The following is a 19,852-nucleotide window of genomic DNA, read 5'->3' as shown; positions in this document are numbered from 1 at the left end:
CATTTTACAGGAGAAGACCTCTGAACAGATCACACCTTTTACGTGAGCTTTTTCCTGTGTTCACCTACCTGCCGTTTCCAAAAGAAGCCTCCTTGAAAAAGTGCTTCCTTCTTCAACCAGAACCTATTGTGGGGAGTAAGGTAGGAAATTTTGAGAGGACTTGGCTTTAGAATTTTTCTCATTTGGTACCTGGGCTGATGTCATAATCAAAGCCTTCCCTGCATGTCAACTTAGGGGGTGAATTGAGGGGTCACCCACATAATCTAAAGTTCTCTCCTCCTGCTGCTTGCCAACAGACCTGACTTTTTACTGAAGACATGCTTACAGAAAGTCTAGTGACCTTGCAGATGTATTTCCTGCCCTTAACACCTGGGGGCAAGTTACTTTTCTATATTAAAGGAAGTAAAATCCTAAAATTTGAAGGGTCCTGAGCACCCCGTTAGTCTGACTTCCCTACCTCCAAGTAGAAAGCAGGCAGACTATGAATGAATAGTATGTAAATGAATAGTCCAGCTTACTCATTTTATAGAGAAGGAAACTGAGCCCCAGAGAGATTAAATCATTTGCCCAAGGACACAACAAGTTAATAAGAGGTCTCTCCTCACCCTCCACTTCCAGGTTGGCTTTCCCCAGAAAAAAACAAATGAGAAACTTCGTATAGAGAACCGGGAAAGCAAAAAGCTTGGGAGCATGGAGAGGTTTGGGAACAAAAGGGTTGACAAGCCTGTGCCTGAGGCAGGCAGCCCAGCATGTGTGGCAGTGGTTTTCACCTCAGTCCGTGGCCAAGTACCCAGAGCCCGCATTTACCGTCTCTGGGGCCAGCGGACTGGGCAGAGCTGTTCTGTGTTTGTGTCTGTTTACTTTTCTCTGAATTGCTCTTTTTTTGAGTCTCATTCCTGAAGAAGGTTTTTGAGCCTGGATTGGTTTGGAATAATTAAAAGGATGAATTTTCCTTTATTAAAAAATTAAATTTGCTGAGCTGTGACCCCTACCAACTCTGGGTTGTGTCTTTCACCTCCTGACACTATTGTTTGGCTCCAGTTTGCTGAATCGTGTTAAAGGAATTTCAGAGCCTTTAAAAACAATCATTTCATCTAGAAGTAAGAACTTCTGTCTGCCAGCTGTAGGGTGGAGGTGCTGGGCTGTTGCCTCAGATTTTAAAGAAGCTTATCCTGCTGTCTTCGGCTAGAACTCGGGGCCCTAGTATGATTTCATCTTCATAATTATGATATAATTCTGGGTGAGGGCCTTGATCTTTATCTTGGGTTTTCCCACTTGAATCTTAAGTTAATTTCACCAGTCTGCTTAACAGGGACACCAAGGAGCCCAGCCAAAGGGGTAAATACACAGTTACACAGACGCCTGTCAGAGTCATCTCGTTGCAGTTCTCAAGGATGTTTTGGGAAGGGGAGTGGCCCAAATAGGCAAAAATCCTGAGAGTCTGATTTCTTAGAGCATCTGTTCCCCACCCTGGCCCAGGCTGTCCTTCCTCCACAGCCTTGTTACTCCGCCCTTGGTCCACATCCCTGTGCCCTGGACCCAGTAAAGTCACATGTCTGTGGGCCCAGAATCCAAGAGGCAGCCTTGGGATAGAAGATAAGCAGTGGGGGCTGATTGTTGAGAGGCCCTGGGGGAAGAGGTGAGGGGCTCCAAGGCCCACTTTACCCACCCCACGGTGTTGCCTAGGGCTGGCCCACTCCATCCTGTTGTCAGTTTCTCCTCATCCTGAATGTGGAGGAGCATGGTCCCACCCCCTCTCAGGCCTATATGAAACAGAGATACATCCGCTTATTTTTGTCTTCTGGGATTTTTTCAAGACTGCATATGTCAGGGCTTCTGCCAGTGTTACTACCAGTCAGTCACAGGCCAGCTCAAGACACTAGTCCTCCGTCTGTCACTATAGCAGCAGTTGAAATGGCTGTAGCATTTCCACGGACACAGAGTCATGGCCAGGGCCTGTGGGAGCAACCGAGAGACCAGGGTTGGGGAGCAGGAGAAGATAGGGCCACATCCCAAGGCTCTAGAGGACCCAAGCGGTGAAGGAAAAACCAGGACGTGGCCCAGGGAGTCAGACTTCTTACCCCTGCTTTGTAAGGGCATATAAAGAGTTTCCCTAGAGGGCAGGGGCTGGGAGGAGGGGGAAGAGGGGAGGGAAGGGGAGACCCTAGGGGTTTTCTCTCACCATCTAGACAGGAAGAGAAGCCTGAGCAAGACCAACCTCTCCCTTTATCTCTACTCCCTGCCCCTCCCCAACCCCAGGGTTCACGGCTCTACCTGGTACACAGCAGGTTGCACTTAATGCCTGTTGGTAGCAGTATTATGCCCTCAGCAGTGCAGTAGTTACCTGTGTAGCTGTATATCCTGGTTATCTCCTTAGCTTTCAAAATCAGAGGCTGATCTTACTGTCATTAGTTTTTAATCAGTAGCATCATATATCTGCTCACTTGAGTCTTGCCAAAAAGTATAAACTTGAACTTGCTGCTGTCAGAAGCCTAACAGTAAGTGATAATGTTCCATGGACCGTTGTCCAAAGGATATGCAAACTATCTATCTGGGTCAAACCAGACCCTCAGAAGATTGCCTATTTAGATCACCACGTGTTGGCCTCTGCTAGACTTTTGTTAAAATACAATTAGATATTTTGCCTTTGACCTACTTTGAAACTGTGGCTAGAAATAGTTGGGAATTATGAAGCTCGTGCCGTTTCTGCTACAGGGCTGTCATTGAGGATGCTGCCCACAAAACTACACGATGTCTCTTCAGGAAAAACCATAGAAGAAATCTTACCCTGGTCTCAGTACCAGGAGATGCCATACTTAGGAGAAACTAGTTTGTTTTTGTCTTTTGGACGTAACTCTGAATTGTGTTCTTGGTACTGTTTTCCTCTTTGCTTAGGCTGCGAGGAAGCTCAGAGCCATATGTGTAAGAGTTTTTGTGTATTACTGTCCCATGCTCTGGGGTTTTGTTTTGTTTTCCTTTCCTTCCTTTTCTTCCCCCATGTCTTTTCCTCCAGATGCATAGGATGCATGACCTGTTTACCATTGGCAGCGGCGAGGCCATGTTGCAACTCATCCCTCCCTTCCAGTGCCGAAGACATTGCCAGTCCATGGCGATGCCACTAGAGCCAGGGGATATTGGTAGGTGGAGCCCCCGGCGGGCAAGGTCACTGGAGGGTCTTTTTACTTTTTAACTCAAAAAACATTCTAAAAACTAAATATTGCCTTCACAAAGATTCATTAAGTAGAGTCAAAAATAGCATTCTTTTATTAAAAAGGTCAATATTTATGCTTAGATGTAATGAGAAGTAATGAGAAAATGTAGCAGAGAGAAATGTCTTATATGCACATTTAGAATGTATGTGTCCATTGGCTTTATTTATTTTTTATTTTGGCCACACCACGTGGCTTGTGGGATTTTAGTTCCCCGACCAGGGATCGAACCCAGTTCCTCAGCAGTGAGAGCATGGAGTCCTAACCACTGGACTGCCAGGGAATTCCCTCCATTGGCTTTAGAGATTTCAATTTAGAAAGAATTATTATGGGGAGTATTTAGAGTGATCCTTTATTTTACGAATGAGGAGATTGAGATCCAGAGAGGAGAGGTGACCACCTCAAGGCCCCACCATCAGTTAGGCAAAGCATCAGTGTTAAGTGACTCCGTTCACTGAGTCAGGCCAGAGGAGGTGCAGTTCAGATTTGAGGAAACCCTTTCTGTGCCCATTTTGCTAATAAAACAATGCAGGCAGTATGTAAGGGCAGCGGCCACCCAAGGAAATACTACCTTCCCTGTGGGTCCCACAGCCAGGTCACAGCCTCACAGTCGTCACTCACCCTTGGCTCCATGATTTCCCACTGTGACTTGTTCTGTACCTGATATTCTAAAAATCCGTTCCAAAGAAACAGCCTTGAATCAACTGCTGTCAGTAGCCGTCAGTTTGACAGTGGAATTTTCTTGGCAGAAGCACATAGATCAGCAAGCATCACCATCGCCCTCCTTGTTTTTCTTGCCTCACAAAACCTAGAGGAGCCCTGGAGTTCCTGGCAGAGCCCAGACTGGTTTTGCAGTTGATTTCTTTTAATTCTATCTATTTGGAAGACCCTAATCCCTAGAAACCTCTCACCTCATTTGGAGGTCGGATGCAGACTGCGAACTGCCAAACTTTAACCCAACCAAGTTACATAACTTTTATTTCAATTTAAAAATGAAAAAATAAAAATAATGCACAAATTAAGCATTAACCGATAATGGAGCACAGCTGCCCTGGCCCTTGAGAATTACTGCAGAAAAGAGGATTCTTATGTGGAAATTATTCCGAAACCATCTTCCTTTAGTGGAGTGACGCCGCACAAGTCTGTATGGCATTCTGGGTTTGGAGTGTGTAGTTGTGCTTGAAAAAGTTTCTGTCTTACGTTCTACAAACGCCTGACAGTTCAGACAACTACAGAGACGCTTTAGTTATCCAAATTCCATGTTTTCGGCTCCCAGAAGCACCCAGAATGCCAATTATATAATTAGGGAAAAAGAAAAAAAGATGGTGAGTGGCAGTGATCAAAGAAGCTTTACGCCTCAAAGGCTGCTGCGGCTGGTCCAGAACAGCTTAAAATCCAGAGCCTGATGCTTGTCGTGCTGTGACCGGCAGATTGCTGACCAGAGGAGAAGGAGCCGTGTGGTCGGCAGTGTCCATGAAGGCCAGCACATGACAGGAACGTCGAGAACTGATGGAGACCGACCAGAGCAAGGGGAAGCGGGCAAGTCAGGAGAAGAGTAGAGGTGGAGAGGGCGGAGGAGGACGGTGGGCACTTGAAGCAGCGGCAGAAATAGAAGCAGTGGCCGCAGCTGCCACAGTGAAAAATGAGGGCAGGAAAGCAGACCCTGACAGTGGAGGAGACTAATTTAGTGGCTGTAGGACAGGTGGCAGCTCCTGCACCTAAGAGACCCTTTAGAATAGCACTGTGACAAGCAGGTTCTGTGTTTTTTGACAAAATAAGCATTATCCTGTGAAAGCTGAGGGGAAGGGGATCACCAGAAAACCTGTGACGGGCGGAGTTCTCAAGAATGACGTGGGTGTCAGGCATCAGAGGCTGATGCTGGTGAGCCCACACACCTGCCATGATGGTACAGTCACGGCTGGTAGTAACCCTTCTGGAGTCACCAAGTAGAGGGCACATCCGTTCAGCGCTCTCAGTTTAAAGATGGGTAGTATATATCATTCTCTAGAAATTTTTCCATCAGGAAGTTATTGAAGTGTTAAAATTGTTTAACTTTACCTTCCTAGCCTATTCCTATCGCTCAAATGATATAGGTCAGTGTTTCCTAATCGATTCTTCAGATCACTCATGACCCTAGGGGGCTAACAGGAGCCCCTTGGAAAGACCCTTGGCAAATATTGCTCTTGAGTCATTGACTTTGGGAAATGCCTGTCTTGTCGGAACATAGTATACATTAGCGTACAAAAGGCTCTGAAAAGCCTTGGAGAAATCCAGTGTTTTTCAAACTTACTTGACCAGGGAACCCTTTTTCCTTGGACTGTTTTATGGGATGCTACTGTCTGCAGAATACAATTTAGGAAATACTGGTTTGGGTTAATCTGGATGTTCTGTAATGAGACCATATTATGTATAACCTCAGGAGAATTGGGTAGGGGTTCCTGGTGCCCCTCAGAACCCGTCCTATCTTCTTGCTGAAAAAAATGAGACCTGAGAATTGATGTCCCATATCAGCCTTATCTAGAGCATCCTGCTTTTGTAAACCTGCTGAATGGTGATTCACAATTACCCAGGTGAGGGCTGGTGATGAAGCACTTTGGTTCATAGTGGCTCCCATTGGATGTCAGGTTACAGAGAGGACTGATAATAACTGGGGATACTTATGCCAGGAAGAGCTAAAAGACCTCCAGAGCAAGCATTGCCTCTGAGTCTGTAGGTGAATCTGAGGGCAGCTCTGGCAGACCTGCCTTGCTCGTGCCCACGGGTAGGCCTGACATTCACATGCTTTCCTTGTTCATGTCTCCCTTCAAGGCTATGCTGGCGCCACCCACTGGAAGGTCTACATTATAGCCAGAGGGGTCCAGCCTTTGGTCATTTGTGATGGAACCACCCTCTCAGAACTGTAGGAAACAGAACTAAAGGAACAGGTTTGAGAGCTGAAGACCGGATCGAAAGGGGGAAAATAAAAACAAAAAACGATGAAACCACTTTCCAGGGGTTGGTTGCTTAGTTACCTGCCCTGTGCATGCGTGTGTGAGCCAGTTGTGTGCTGGAGGCAAAGGCCAGAGCCCAGCCCTCCCAACTCTTCCAGCCCAGCTGCTTGGCCAGGACTTTGCCAATACCCATCTGTGAGAGACAGGCCTCTTCCAGGCCTTTTGGCACCGAAACCTTGAGGCTGCCCTTCAGGCAGGGAGCACGGTTGATACCTTCCCTCACTTGCATGACATGATCCCCTCTGCTGGCTCCCTGGCCACGAGAGGGCAGTCACCAGGTCCTGACTTTAGAGCCATCCTCTACCAGGTGGGCCTGCCTGTCCTCTCTTCCTGGTCACACCACCCTGTACTTTTTTTGGAAAGCCATGGATGATTAAAGAAGTCATTGCGGTTTCCCAAGCAGAATGGAATCTAGAACCAGTGAAAAAGGTTCACTCAAACTGCACTCAGGAAGTGCACTTCTTTCCCAGTGTCCAAGGCTCTTGGAGTATCAGCGATGCCAGGTCGGAGTCTGATTGTAATTGAAATGGTAATTCCTAAGGTAATACTTGTCTCCATTCTATCAGTTCTTATGCCTCTCCCCTCCCTCCCCTTCTCCCTTGCCTATCTGGTTGGCTTCTCAGAAGTTGGGCTCCTGGTCCCCCTCCCTTGGATGGGCCAGCGCCCTTTACTGCTGAGGCAGCACTGCTCTTGTCAACTATGTTGCTTTTATCAAATGTCTTCGGAGGGGGAGACGGTGCCTCCCCGGGTTTGATCTTTAGGGTCCAACATTCTGCAGGAAAGATGTTTTACAGATGTGTCAAGCTGATGTTGTAATGTGGTTGGGGAAGGAACTCCAGACCCAAAGTGTTGGCCAGCTGGGCGTACGACTGTGTGACCCTCTGTCTTGAAATGATTTCTCTCTGTACTGGGAGCCAAGGTGAGGTGTTTTTATTTTTTGTGAAAATATAAAATTATGTTCTTTTGATTGGATGATTCACTATGCTCATTGTTTTCCCCAAGTGCTTTTAGTGTGTCTTAAGTGTGTAAATAAGGACACTCTTTTCTTGTTTCCTTTTTCCCATTATTATTCCTTTATCGACTCTGTTAAAAATCTGGCTTCTGATCGTGCCATTGCCGAGTTGAAGAAAAAGCAAACCACACTGCAGCCCTGGTTCTGAACTGCAGAAATCAAACAGATACTGGAGGTGTCTGTGTCGAGTTACAGACCAGAGGCAGACAGTGGTGAGGGAAGAGGGTGGGTGTGACTCCTTATGGGGTCTTCTTCATCCTTGGAGGCACCCCTGCACCTTGTCCCCAGGCCCTCTTTCTCTACACATCTCACGAGCAGCAGTGAGGGTCATCAGGTGCTTGAGTGGCCTGTGTGTGGGCTTGTAAAGGACAAGGAGGGTTCACAGAGTTCAGAGTGGAAAAGCTCAGAGCCTCCTCCACGGGCTTGAGTGAAACCAGGATGAATTGTACCTGAGGGAATTTTTCCTTAAAAGAATCAGGCCTTGTGTGAATTGATACAGGAAAAACAAAACTTTGTGTCCATATGAAAGTCGTGCTGCTAAGCAGTTACAGTATAAGAGGTTTTAGATGGAGGCCAGCTCTGTGCAAGCTTTTCGAGCCTTTTCAGTGTCCTCGCCCCGGCTGCGTACGGGGAAGGTTGATACGTAAACAAGTTCTTTAGAGGCCTCTCAGCGTTTTTCTTAACTTAGGTCCTCTGGGTTAACAGAAGAGAGGGTTCCTTAGGAGCAAAGCAGCTGTTCTGTTGATGGAAATTTCTGTTTTTATGAATTACCCTATGTTCCTTTCCCATTTTACTCCAGCCCTTTCCGTTTTACTCCAGCCCTTTATACCTTAAGTGTTCATAAAATACCCTCTTCAGCTCAAAACTGAAAAACCCTTGTATGTGTTGGTGTTCTGAGGCATCCTCTGGGAGGTTCCCTGAGCTGTCTACAGTTCAACAAAGAATGGTATGGCAGCAGATAAGTAGAGACTTTTTAAAATCATTTAAAAATCTGTCCAGTTCAGAATTGAATATAGATTTATGTTAGGGGAGAAGTTCTCCAAAGAGGTTTTCCGCTTTTAATTACTGGATACTGAGAAGTAATTCACCTTCTTCTCAAGGTAATTCTGAAAAGCAGAATCTACCACTGACCAGTCAGTGATCAATGGGTTGCCGGCCAGTTCCTTTCTAGTTATCCAAGTCTTTGTGTGAGGGTGCCGCAGGATCTCCCCTGCTCACCTAGCTCTCAGCTCCTCCATTGAAGCAGCAAAAGTCCCTCCACATTTCCCGGTGTGGGAAAAGGGTCATAAAGATGAGGAAACAGGGTCGGGGGGCTGGTGGGACCACATAACTCCCCATCTCTACCACCACAGTAAGAGCAAAATCACAGAGCTTGCTATAAACAGAGGGACTTGCTCTCGTGAACTTGAGTTGTTTACTAAGAGGTCACATGGCGGTGACCTCCGCACATGGGTTAGGTTCCCTTTCTTGTTGGTTCCCTTTCTTGTCATTTCCCAGAGCAGAGGCTCGTGTCCCCAGAATTCAGCTCTCAGGGGAGAAAGGCTGCTTTGGCACCAGTTTGAAGTATTATATCGAGGTGTCCTGAGGTCCCCAGAAGTCAGGTGTTGAACAGACACTACACCTGTCCTGGCTTATGAAGAGAGGTAGAACTTATCCTCTCCCCACTCTCAATTTCTTTGAGGAAGGGAGAGAGTGAAATAACTGGTTTATGAAAACAGAATCTGCCTCTTCGGCAAAATACAAAACGGCTATGAAGTGGACAAATTTGGGGTCATTTTCTGAGAGAAAGAAATAGTAACATTTGTCCAGTCCATTCCAGCTTGAGTGTCTCGAGGGGTTCCCTGGTGGCGCAGTGGTTAAGAATCCGCCTGCCAGTGCAGGGGACATGGGTTTGAGCCCTGGTCCAGGAAGATCCCACATGCCGCAGAGCAACTAAGCCCGTGCACCACAACTACTGAGCCCGTGTGCCACAACTACTGAGCCCGTGCGCCACAACTACTGAGCCCGCGCGCCTAGAGCCTGTGCTCCGCAACAAGGAGAAGCCACCGCAATGAGAAGCCCGCGCACCACAAAGAAGAGTAGCCTCTGCTCGCTACAACTAGAGACAGCCCGCACACAGCAACAAAGACCCAACACAGCCAAAAAAAAAAAAAAATTAATTAAAAAAAAAAAGTGTCTCGATATACATGATCTCTGATCTTTTGTCAGTCCTGTAAAGCAGGTATTAGATCCTCATTTTACAAGTAAAGAAACTGGGGCTGAGGACAGTTCATTACTGTCCGGTGGATGGCTGGTTCCACCAATAATGGTTCCACATTATTTTCCTGCTACAGCAAGTATGGTGCCCAGGAATTAAGCTGTGGGTTTAATTGACTCAGGTGTGCCCAGCCAGGTAGGAGAACCTAGGGGCAGGGTCAGCAAGCCGGGAACTCTTCAGGGTTTGTTTTCAAAACTGTTTTGGCCAGAAATGGAGAGAATCTAACAGATGACTTTTATAAAAAGCCTTTCACTTTTTCCCTCCCCATCTGAAAACTCTCTAAGAGTGAATGTGGCTGGAACACAACAATGTCCAGCCATCTTCCCATCACCACAAGTTCCAGATGTGTGACCAGAAGAAGGACTCTGCCCAATTCCGGTTTTGGGTCCCCTTGGAGTTTACATCACTTGTTTTTGATTTCTCGGTTTTCTATTCCCTTTTTCCAAAACCCAGCATAGACCTCAGCATAGGAACAATTATTCTAAAACAAAATAGTTCCTCAGCTGCAGGTGATGGCTTCAAACATTTTAATACAGTCTAGTGATATTTTGCTCATTAACCAGTGCCTTCCATTGTGAAAATTCAAAACCTCAAAGCAGGTGTTTGCTTCTCATGTAATCCTTGTCCAGCAGAAGGCCAGGTCGTAGGGGAAAGTGAAGTCTGGTTGCAAGGAGAAAGACGCTCTTGTCTACCTTTTGAGAATCAATTATTAAACAGGACTCTCTTAGGCTTTTGAGTTCTCCTATCGATGGAAGAAAAACTCTCCTGAGTTACAAGTTCCACACTCATTAACTTTCATTTTTAAACTTTTTCACCCACTAAAATTGGTTGAAGGATGGGAGTGACAGAGATGTGCTCTAAAATAGCATTTTGGTTTGAGAGTCTCTCCACGTCTGGACCTGCGGATATTGGGTCCAGGGCAGATGCATGTCTGAGCCAGGAGGCTATGAAGGTCAGGCGCTTATGGAGAGAGCCCTGTCACAAATGAAAAATGGGAGGCTCTGGGAATGTGCTGTGTCGCCATCAGCCTCCCCGTATCTCCAGCAGCTTCTTCTGCAAAAGCATCTCAGAGAAGATGGACGGGCGGTCTCCCTTGTGCACCACATCCGAGTCCACCCACGGGGCGTGACGTGGCTTTAAGTGCTGGCCTTGGTGAGAAACCCTCCAGCCAGCTCGTCTATGGTCCAGGTCCCTTAGTGTCTGGTTTCCCTGCCCTGCATAATTTAAGCATTAGAGCTAAATCTGTCATTTCTCCCTCTCTCGAGACTGTGAAATGTCCAGCCCTCTTCAGAATAGTCGAGAGAAGAAATGTTAACGTAACTGCAAGCGGAGGCCTGGAACTGTCCAGACATGGTGGGGCTGCCCACAGGCCATTCCTCCTGTCTTCATGCAGCTGAAGTCTGCCCGTCAGCCCGCATCAATCCAAGAGTGAGCCACAGCTGCAAGCACCCGTGCTGAGGAGGGAAACCAATTTAGAGTTTCAGACAGAAATTGGAGTGTCGGGACATCTGCTTTGTGCCAGGCATAATTGTCCTCATTATTCCTAACAACAGCTCTGTGGGGTAGGTGAGGTCAGCAGTGTCCCACCCTTCAAACTTCAGCCCCTCAGAGCACTTCCAACCTTACAAGGAACAAACTCTCACTTAACCTATGAGAATTGGTGATGGAAACTGACAGACCTGTGGCATTCCCAGAGAAGCCCCAGCCTCATCATAGGTGACTTTCCCTCCAAACTTCTCTCCATAGTTTCACCCTCAGAAAAGTGCTGGCTGTGGTCTCTTCCTCCCCCTCCCTCCTGGGGAAAGGTCAGTAACAGACGCCTAAGCTGGGGGAGAACACTGGAGAGGCAAAGGGAAGCAGGAACTGTGCTCAGCCTCTTCCCCGCCGCCATCAGGGACCGGAGCCAGGACGGCTGCAGCTCGTCTTCAGGGAACCAGGGTGGTGGGCCTGGGTGGTCCCAGTGAGCAGAGGAAGGGGGACACCTGTCCCGCCACGAGTGCTCCAAATGGTCTAAGCTCTTAACTCTGTGTTCAGTGTGGAATGTTGACCGTAACTTAATGTACTGCAAACTTGTAAAGAATGTATGTAAATTAAAGTTTTATGTAACAAAAATTTTTACTTTTTGCAATTAAAAGTGTGTATGTTGGTTGATAAGAACTTTCCTGTACTTGATGTCATTCTTTGTTTCCAGTTTTCTTTTCGCCCGTAACTAACTCGGAGACTTGTAGCCACATCCTACTCATGAGGCAGGCCTTGAGGTTCTTCTGTGGGCCTCCGGGTTACCTGTCCACATGGGCCTTGGTCCTTCTAACACCTACACCTGGCTTTGTACTTGCTTGCGTTCACAGATTCTTCTGTTATCCCTGTTCTAACCCTTTGCCCACAATGACTTCTGATCTCCTGTTCCCATGAGTTCTCAAATCTGAGTCCTCCTGTTAATACTCTCCCCTGTTCTTGCACTTTGCCCAAAATTCAAATGAGACCCTCAACGCCTTTTTCCTTCTGCACACGGCCCAGGTACCCTCACAGTGTCACCTCCTCCGTGGATGTCCTTGGTCCTTGCAGGAGGACAGCCAGGCCCCCTTGCTGGCTCACCCCCGCTGCCACAAGATTAGGGCCACTCTCAGCACTCAACTCAATCGAGATTTGATTTAAGTCATTTTTGTGTGTTCATTTTTTTATAATTTCTTTTTAATATATGCACAGTTTTATATAAATGCATAAATATGGCCATTTCTTATATAGTGTTTAGTGTCCTGTTTTCTTTTCTTTTTTTTTTTTTTAAAGACTTTTTTTAAAGGAATTCCTTTATTTTTATTATTTATTTATTTATTTATTTATTTTTGGCTGTGTTGGGTCTTCGTTTCTGTGCAAGGGCTTTCTCTAGTTGCGGCAAGCGGGGGCCACTCTTCATCGCGGTGCGCGGGCCTCTCACTGTCGCGGCCTCTCTTGTTGCGGAGCACAAGCTCCAGATGCGCAGGCTCAGTAGTTGTGGCTCACGGGCCCAGTTGCTCCTTGGCATGTGGGATCTTCCCAGACCAGGGCTCGAACCCGTGTCCTGCATTAGCAGGCAGATTCTCAACCACTGCGCCACCAGGGAAGCCCCTGTTTTATTTTCTTTTATTACTTGCTGCACCCTTCTCCCTCTCCTCCACCTTATCCCTCCCCCTTCCCTGGTCAGGTAAATGTAAAATATACACAGCCATACCCTGCCATGTATCTTTCCACACTTTCTTCCTTGTTCTCTAATCACAATCAGAAATCATAAGATTTTTGTCATTGCTTTGCCAATATTGGGATCATATTACAGGCACTTGATGTTTCTTGCTTTTCTTACTCAATACTCCACAGAGTTCTCTTCAAGTCAGCTGGCATAGCTCTCTAATCCATTCTTTTTAATGGCTAATATTCCATGGTATGAATTCAACCATTGTCTTGTTGGTAAATCACATCCTGTTAAATGATTATCTGGATTATAAATCAAGAAGTCTGGAGTTAATTTTTAAAATACTTGTTTTTACAAAATGTATATTCCTTCTTGTTTGCTCCAAGTCTAATGTAGGTTCTTCAAAACTTATCCCATTCCACAGTGCTATTTACCTGCTTGAAAACTGCACTTCAACATAAATAGATAGATAAATAAATAAATAAAAGTAAAGCTTGATTCCATGTAAAAAGGTGGCAGAGTTGCCTGTTTTCAGTCCTCTTCTTTCTCAATCCCTCTATAGCCCTTGACACTGACCTGTGGAAAACACCTCCCTCCCTCGGCTTCTGTGAAACTCACTACTCCCCTCCTGAACCTCCTCTTTCCGCTTGTCTCCTCTGTAGGATCTTCTGCCTGTCTCTGAAACACTAGTCTCCCCTACCAGTCTGCCCTTGGGTCCTCCTCTTTTCTTTCTCCCTGGGAGAGATCTCAACTCTGTGCTTTACCTTCCACCCATGGGCAACCTCCGTGCCCGGCCCACTTCTCACCTGAGCTCTAGTCCTGTAAATCCAAGTGTCGGGAGCTCATCTCCATCAGCTGTCTCCCAAAGCACCTCTACTTCTGGTCAGGACCAAGCTCTGGAGCGTTTGCCTCCTTGTCACATGTCCAACCCCCTGGCTGCTGCCTCAGTTTAGAATCTTGCTGTTTCACTCCTAGGCTTTGCCAGTAATTGCCTAATATGTTTCTCTCTTTTTTTTTTTTTTTTGGCTGTGAATTCATGACTATTTTTTTTCCAGTTTTTTTTTAATTGGAGTATAATTGCTTTACCATGTTGTGTTAGTTTCTGCTGTACAATGAAGTGAATCAGCTGTATGTCTACCTATATCCCCTCCCTCTTGTACCTCCCTCCCACCACCCCCCACCCCCTACCTCATTTGTTTCTCATGCACATCCTACCATCCCAATTCACCGTCCACTTAGCTGCCGCAGTCGTCTTTCTAAAGCACGTGTCTCTTCACTTCCATGCTCAGCGCTCCTCAATGGCTCTCCCTTACCCACAAGACAAGAAGTGCTGGCTGGCCGCTCCAGCCTCATTCCACTTCTTGCCTTTGCCTCTCCTCCTCATCTCCTGTGTCCCACCTCTACTGGACCATCCATAATTCCTGGAAGCATCCAGGCTATGTGTGTGTTGTGTGTGTTTTGTGTGTGTGTGTGTGTGTGTGTGTGTGTGTGTGTGTGTAGAGCAGTTTTAGGTTCATAGCAAAACTGAACAAAAAGTTCAGAGAGTTCCTGTACACCCCCGGTCCCACACAGGCACAGCTTCCCCACCATTGACTTCCTGCACCACAGTGGTACATCTGTCACAGTCAGTGAACCTACACTGACACATCATCACCCAGAATCCATAGTCCATTTGCATTAGGGGCCACGCTTGGTGTTCTACATTCTGTGGGTTTGGACAAATGTATACTGACATGTATCCATCATTATAGTATCATACAGAATATAATATCATATAGAATAGTTTCACTGGCCTAAAAAATACTCTGTGCTCTGCCACTTCAACCCTCCCTCCCTGTTAACCCCTGGCCACCACTGATCTTTTTACTGTCTCCATAGTTCTGCCTTTTCCAGAGTGTCATATAGTTGACATCAATCACACAATATGGAGCCTTTTCAGATTGGCTTCTTTCACTTAGAAATACGCATTTGAGTTTTCTCCGTGTCTTTGCATAGCTTGAAAGCTCATTTCTTTTTAGTGCTGAATGATATTCCATTGAATGTACCACAGTTTATCCATTCACCTCCTTGGTTGCTTCTAAGTTTTGGCAATTATGAGTAAAGCTTCTATGAACATCCATGTGCAGCTTTTTGTGGGGACATAAGTTTTCAAGTCCTTTGGGTAAATACCCAAACAGCACAATTGCTGGGTCGTATGAGAAGAGTAATGTTTAGTTTTGTAAGAAACTGCCAAGCTCTTATAAAACGGCTGTACCATTTTGCATTTCCACTGGTAATGAATGCGAGTTCCTGTGCTCTTCATTCTCACCAGCAGTAGGTGTTGTCAGCGTTCTGGATTTTGGCCAGTCTAATAGTTGTACAGTGATACCTCATTGTTTTAATTTGCAATTCCCTATAACATATGATGTTGAACATCTTTTCATATGCTTACTTGCCATCTGTGTATCTTCTTCAGTGAGGTGTCTGTTCAGACCTTGGCCCGTTTTGTAACCAGGTAGTTCATTTTTTTATTGTTGAGTTTTAAGACTATGTATATTTTGGATAATAGTCCTTGATCAAACGTATGTTTTGTAAATATTTTCTCCCAGTTGGTGGCTTGTTTTCTCATTCTCTTGACATTATCTTTCATAGTGCAGAAATTCAAAATTTTAATGAAGTCCAGCCTATCAGTTGTTTCTGTCATGGATCATGCCTCTAGTGTTGTATCCAAAAAGTCATCCCCATACCCAGGGTCACCTAGGTTTTCACCTGTTATCTTCTAGGAGTTTTATAGTTTTGCATTTTACATTTAGGTCCATAACCCATTTTGAGTTAATTTTTATGAAGGGTATAAGGTCTGGGTCTAGATTCATTTTTTTGCATGTGGGTGTCCAGTTGTTTCAGCACCATTTGTTGAAAATACTATCTTTGCTTCATTGTATTGCCTTTGCTCCTTCCTCAAAGATCAATTTGCCATATTTATGTGGATCTATTTCTGGGCTCCCTACTCTGCTCTGTTGATACGTTGTCTCTTCTTTTTCCAGTACCACATTGTTTTGATTACTGTAGCTTTATAGTAAGTCTTGAGGTCCAGTAGTGTCAGTTGTCTGACTTTATTATTCTCCAATATTGAGTTGGCTATTCTGGGTCCTTTGCCTTTCGTAAACTTCAGAATCAGTTTGTCGAAATTCACAAAATAACTTGCTGGAATTTTGATTGAGATTGCGTTGACTCTGCAGATCTAGTTGCATCCAGGTTGTTTTAAATTAGAAGTTATAATTCCTATCCCATGATAATATTTTTGCACTCCAATATGTCCTTTTGCTCAGTTTGAATTCCATTGTATTAGGGCACATTCCTTCAACATGACACATGTACTTTAGGCTTTCTTAATAAATCAGACTGACAAGCCTCTAGGTACCATGTTGAAGATAGATATTTCACCAATCTTATTTTTCATAATAATGACTTTATTATTTCTGTAAAAATGATTCATCTTATAAAGAATTGAAGACAGTTTGAGTGATCTTATGAAAACCTCCACCCAGCGATAACTACTGACTTCAGGTGAACAGAATTCTAGGTATCTCGAGGGTATTTCTAGTTAGAAGGCTAGATAGAAATGCTCTTATTAAAATGGGCCCAGTCATGCCATTTAAAGAATAAAAACACTACATCAATTTTATGTGAAGGTAACAGAAGAAAAAGAAAGTGAAGTAGACATTTCTTTCCCACAAAAAAAATATTAATTCCTAAAAGATCTCTGTGAAGTTAAGATGATGAGAAACATTGAGAAACTACAGCTGTTCTTAATAAGGTTTCCTTTTTGGATGGCATGGTTCAAGGCTCTGAAGATAAGGAAATAGCCTGCTCTTTTTCCAACCTTATCTCTTCCTCTACTTCCCAATTTGTGTGAATTATAACTACATTGACATTATCAAGGTCTATTGCATTTCCTTCTGCTCTGAAACCATAATTCTCAGTTATTTAGCCTTCATTTTATATTTAAAATGATTTGTGACTCATCACCAGTACTTTTACCATCACTTCTTCATTCCTGAGTTGTTTTTAAACTCTCAGTTGGCTGAAGCATCACTAAGTTTTTCAAGGATGGCTCATCAACGCTGTGTTTTCTGTGTTTGAGAATGTTTCTGTGGTCTTTATGCTTGAATACGACTTGGCTGAGTAAAGTATTCTTGCATCACATTTCCTTTTGCTCAGAACTTTGGAGGCATTTCTCCATTGTCATTTGGCAGCATTGACTGTTGGTAGGGACAAGACAGGCCAGCCTAAGTTTCCCCTTTAAAATGAAGGTGCCTTTCTTTTTTCCTTTCTTATTCTTCCTCCCCTCCCCCCCCTTTCTTCTTCCTCTCCTTCTTCTCCTTTCCTCCTTCTTCTTCTTCATCTGTGTGCCTGAAGAATTCTTTCTTTCTTGTTCTTTATCAGTTTTCCTGGAAAAAGGTGTCTGCTTTTTTTTTTTTTTTTTTTTGGCCACACTGCACGTGGCTTGGGGGATCTTAGTTCTCCGACCAGGGATTGAACCCGGGCCCCTGCAGTGAAAGCGCCGAGTCCTAACCACTGGACCGCCAGGGAATTCCCAAGGTGTGCTCTTTTGAGTTGCAATTACATTCTTCATTCTGGGGGAGGTGGTTTGTATTTTCTTTAAAATGACTACTTTTTCTTTTCCATTTGTTAGGTTCTCTGTTTCAGATTCTATATTTATTCCTTTGTTTCATTGTCTTGATCTTTTATGACTAGTGTCTTCTCTTTTTTAATACTTACCTTTTTTCTCAAAAGGAAGAAAAAAAGCCATCCTACGAAGTTCTCTCAATGGTCTGTGGTTCCAAAGAATGGAGCCATTTTCTCTCTGTGTTCATCGTGGGCGGAGGGAAGTGTAGGGGCTCAGCTCTGCCCGAGAAGCGCACGATTTACCCACAGCTTGTGGGCTGGCTGGAGGCTGGCCTGACCTTGGGGCCCCACTCTTGGCAAAGATAGTGAAGAGCAGCATTCCCTGATTGACTTTCACACCTTCTAGGTTAAATCTCTTTAGAAAAATCTCAGAGTTACCCAAACAGAATAAAAATGTCCTGTCTTATTTTGGGGAAAGATTTGCACCGACATCTAAAATAACCCCATTTAAGCTTTTGAAATGGTGTATAGTAGAACTTCGGTGTCTCTCCAGAGATCAATACCTGCACTGTCATCACAGGGTAAAAAAAAAATTCAGTATGTAAATAAAACGGAAAAAAAAAAAGATGAACTGCTTTCTCAGTTGCCTGCAAAGCAGAGGCAGAGTTCTTTAGCAGGCCTGCTTGCACAAATGCAAATGTTGAGATGACTTTTCGTAATGTATAAAAGCAGACTCGGCCAGGCATTGATCATGAAATGAACTCACAAATGACTGTACACAGCTGGTATAAATCAGTGCCACCCGGCAAAACAGAGGAGCCCAATCAGGGCTTGGTTGTTGCTTTTCTTGAATTCTTTCTTAATATATCTGTTTTTAAAAAAAAAAAAAGATTCTGACTGTCAACTGGGATTATTACACTGCATAATGATATTTTTTATGTCCAAACATATGAATCAAATTACTTTCTCACCATGTATATTATGGTTATACATGCTTTCTGAAAGTGAATTAACATAGAAATAAATCTGTGATGTCAAGAATATACATTAACCTGTTCGGGCCTTATAAATATGTAAAAATAGCATCTAGCTTTTTGCCTCTCTGTGGAGGTATACTATCTTATGCTGAATCTAGAACTGGACATTTTGTGTATTAGCATATACAATTATATTTACTTGATACAGTTTAACAATAATTTTTAAAATACCATGTGTCGGGTGTTGTACCTGGTGGTCTAGGGAATACAATAAAAGGCTTTAATGTAGTCTTATTATGAATATCATAAAAAAAAAACTTACCTTTTTTCTCATTTACCATGATTATCTCAAGTCTTCCCTCCATATCAGTTTATTTTTCAGCCATATCTACTCAGTTTCTTGTTACTTCTGATGTTTTATAAAAGTGCCATCAGTTTGTTCCCTTTTTATCTCGTTCTGTCATTTCATCTTTGCTTACTTCTTGAATTCATGTTGTTGTTAAATTGTTTTTAATTTTATTTTATTATTTTTGACTGCGTTGGGTCCTCATTGCTGTGCACAGGCTTTCTCTAGTTGTGGCGAGCAGTGGCTATTCTTCATTGTGGTGCGAGGGCTTCTCATTGCGGTGGCCTCTCCTGTTGTGGAGCACGGGCTCTAGGCGTGCGGGCTTCAGTAGCTGTGGCTCACGGGCTTCAGTAGTTGTGGCTCACGGGCTCCAGAGTGCAGGCTCAGCAGTTGTGGTGCACAGGCTCAGTTGCTCTGCAGCATGTGGGATCTTCCCGGACCAGGGCTTGAACCCGTGTCTCCTGCATTGGCAGGCGGATTCTCAACCACTGCGCCACCAGGGAAGTCCCGTTAAATTTTTCTGTAGTTCAAAATGCTGTAGGAAGATTTTTCTGTTCCTTGGGTTACATTTTTTTCTAGACTTGGTTTTCATCGATCACATACATGTTCCTTTCTTTCATATATTTCTGTAGCCACCCTGCCATTTCTTTTCAATGTCTCATGCTTAACATGGCAGCTCTGGCCAAACCTTTTGTTTGTTTCTGTATAATCTGGGTACATTCTCAATTCTAACGGCGTCTGTACCCACCACTAAGATTTTACAAATGCTAACGTTTTACCATATTAACGAAGTATTGACTTATGCAACCCATTTAGCACTTGCCACAAAAGCCCCATCTTTGCACTTTCTTACCTGAGGATCCTCCTCACCAGGTAGACAGCTGAGACTCTCTCTCCCTGTCTTCCTGACCTCAAGTCGACTTTCTCTGTCTTCACTCTGTCTTGATCAGGAACTCATGTTTTCTCAACTTCCTACCATATTCCATCTTCTCTTGTTTAAAAAAAAAAAAAATCCTTATTTTCCATCCCCACCAAGTGAAAGTACTGAAAACTAAGTTAATGAAAACCTTGTAAATGTAAGAAACTACAGCATTAGTCTAAAAGCCAACTCAATAGTCCCTTCCTTTCCAGCCACTCAGGCACAGCCCCACACACAGGGCCTCCTTGCCCCTCAGGAGCCTCCCCCTGAGGTGGAAGGGCCAGGGACTCAGGAGCCAAAGGCCTCAGTAGGAATCCCACTTCTGGCTTGCTGGGACACTGACCTTGGGGAGTTCCACTGACCTCTCT

At 44.6% G+C, this 19,852-nt stretch overlaps 1 protein-coding gene across 5 annotated transcripts in view; it reads left to right on the top strand.

Moving 5' to 3' along the window:
• Positions 1–11,625, top strand: part of LOC309638213 (bombesin receptor-activated protein C6orf89 homolog) — a 31,665-nt gene extending 20,040 nt beyond the window's left edge. For 4 of the 5 annotated variants that reach the window (XM_082413848.1, XM_082413849.1, XM_082413847.1 and 1 more), the window contains 3 exons: positions 11–140; positions 3,014–3,137; positions 6,018–7,166. In XM_082413848.1, the coding sequence (XP_082269974.1) occupies positions 11–140; positions 3,014–3,137; positions 6,018–6,112 (349 nt within the window). In that variant the 3' untranslated portion in view covers positions 6,113–7,166. Of the gene's footprint in view, positions 1–10; positions 141–3,013; positions 3,138–6,017; positions 7,167–9,030 lie in introns of those variants that run through there. The other variant, XR_014251031.1, reaches the window with a different exon arrangement.
• The last annotated feature ends 8,227 nt before the right edge of the window (positions 11,626–19,852 follow it).

The sequence above is a fragment of the Balaenoptera physalus genome (assembly GCF_965194825.1).
Source record: "Balaenoptera physalus genome assembly, chromosome: 11".
NCBI lineage: Eukaryota > Metazoa > Chordata > Mammalia > Artiodactyla > Balaenopteridae > Balaenoptera > Balaenoptera physalus.
The sequence above is the reverse complement of the archived record's forward strand: the minus strand, read 5'-3'. Positions and strand labels throughout refer to the sequence as shown.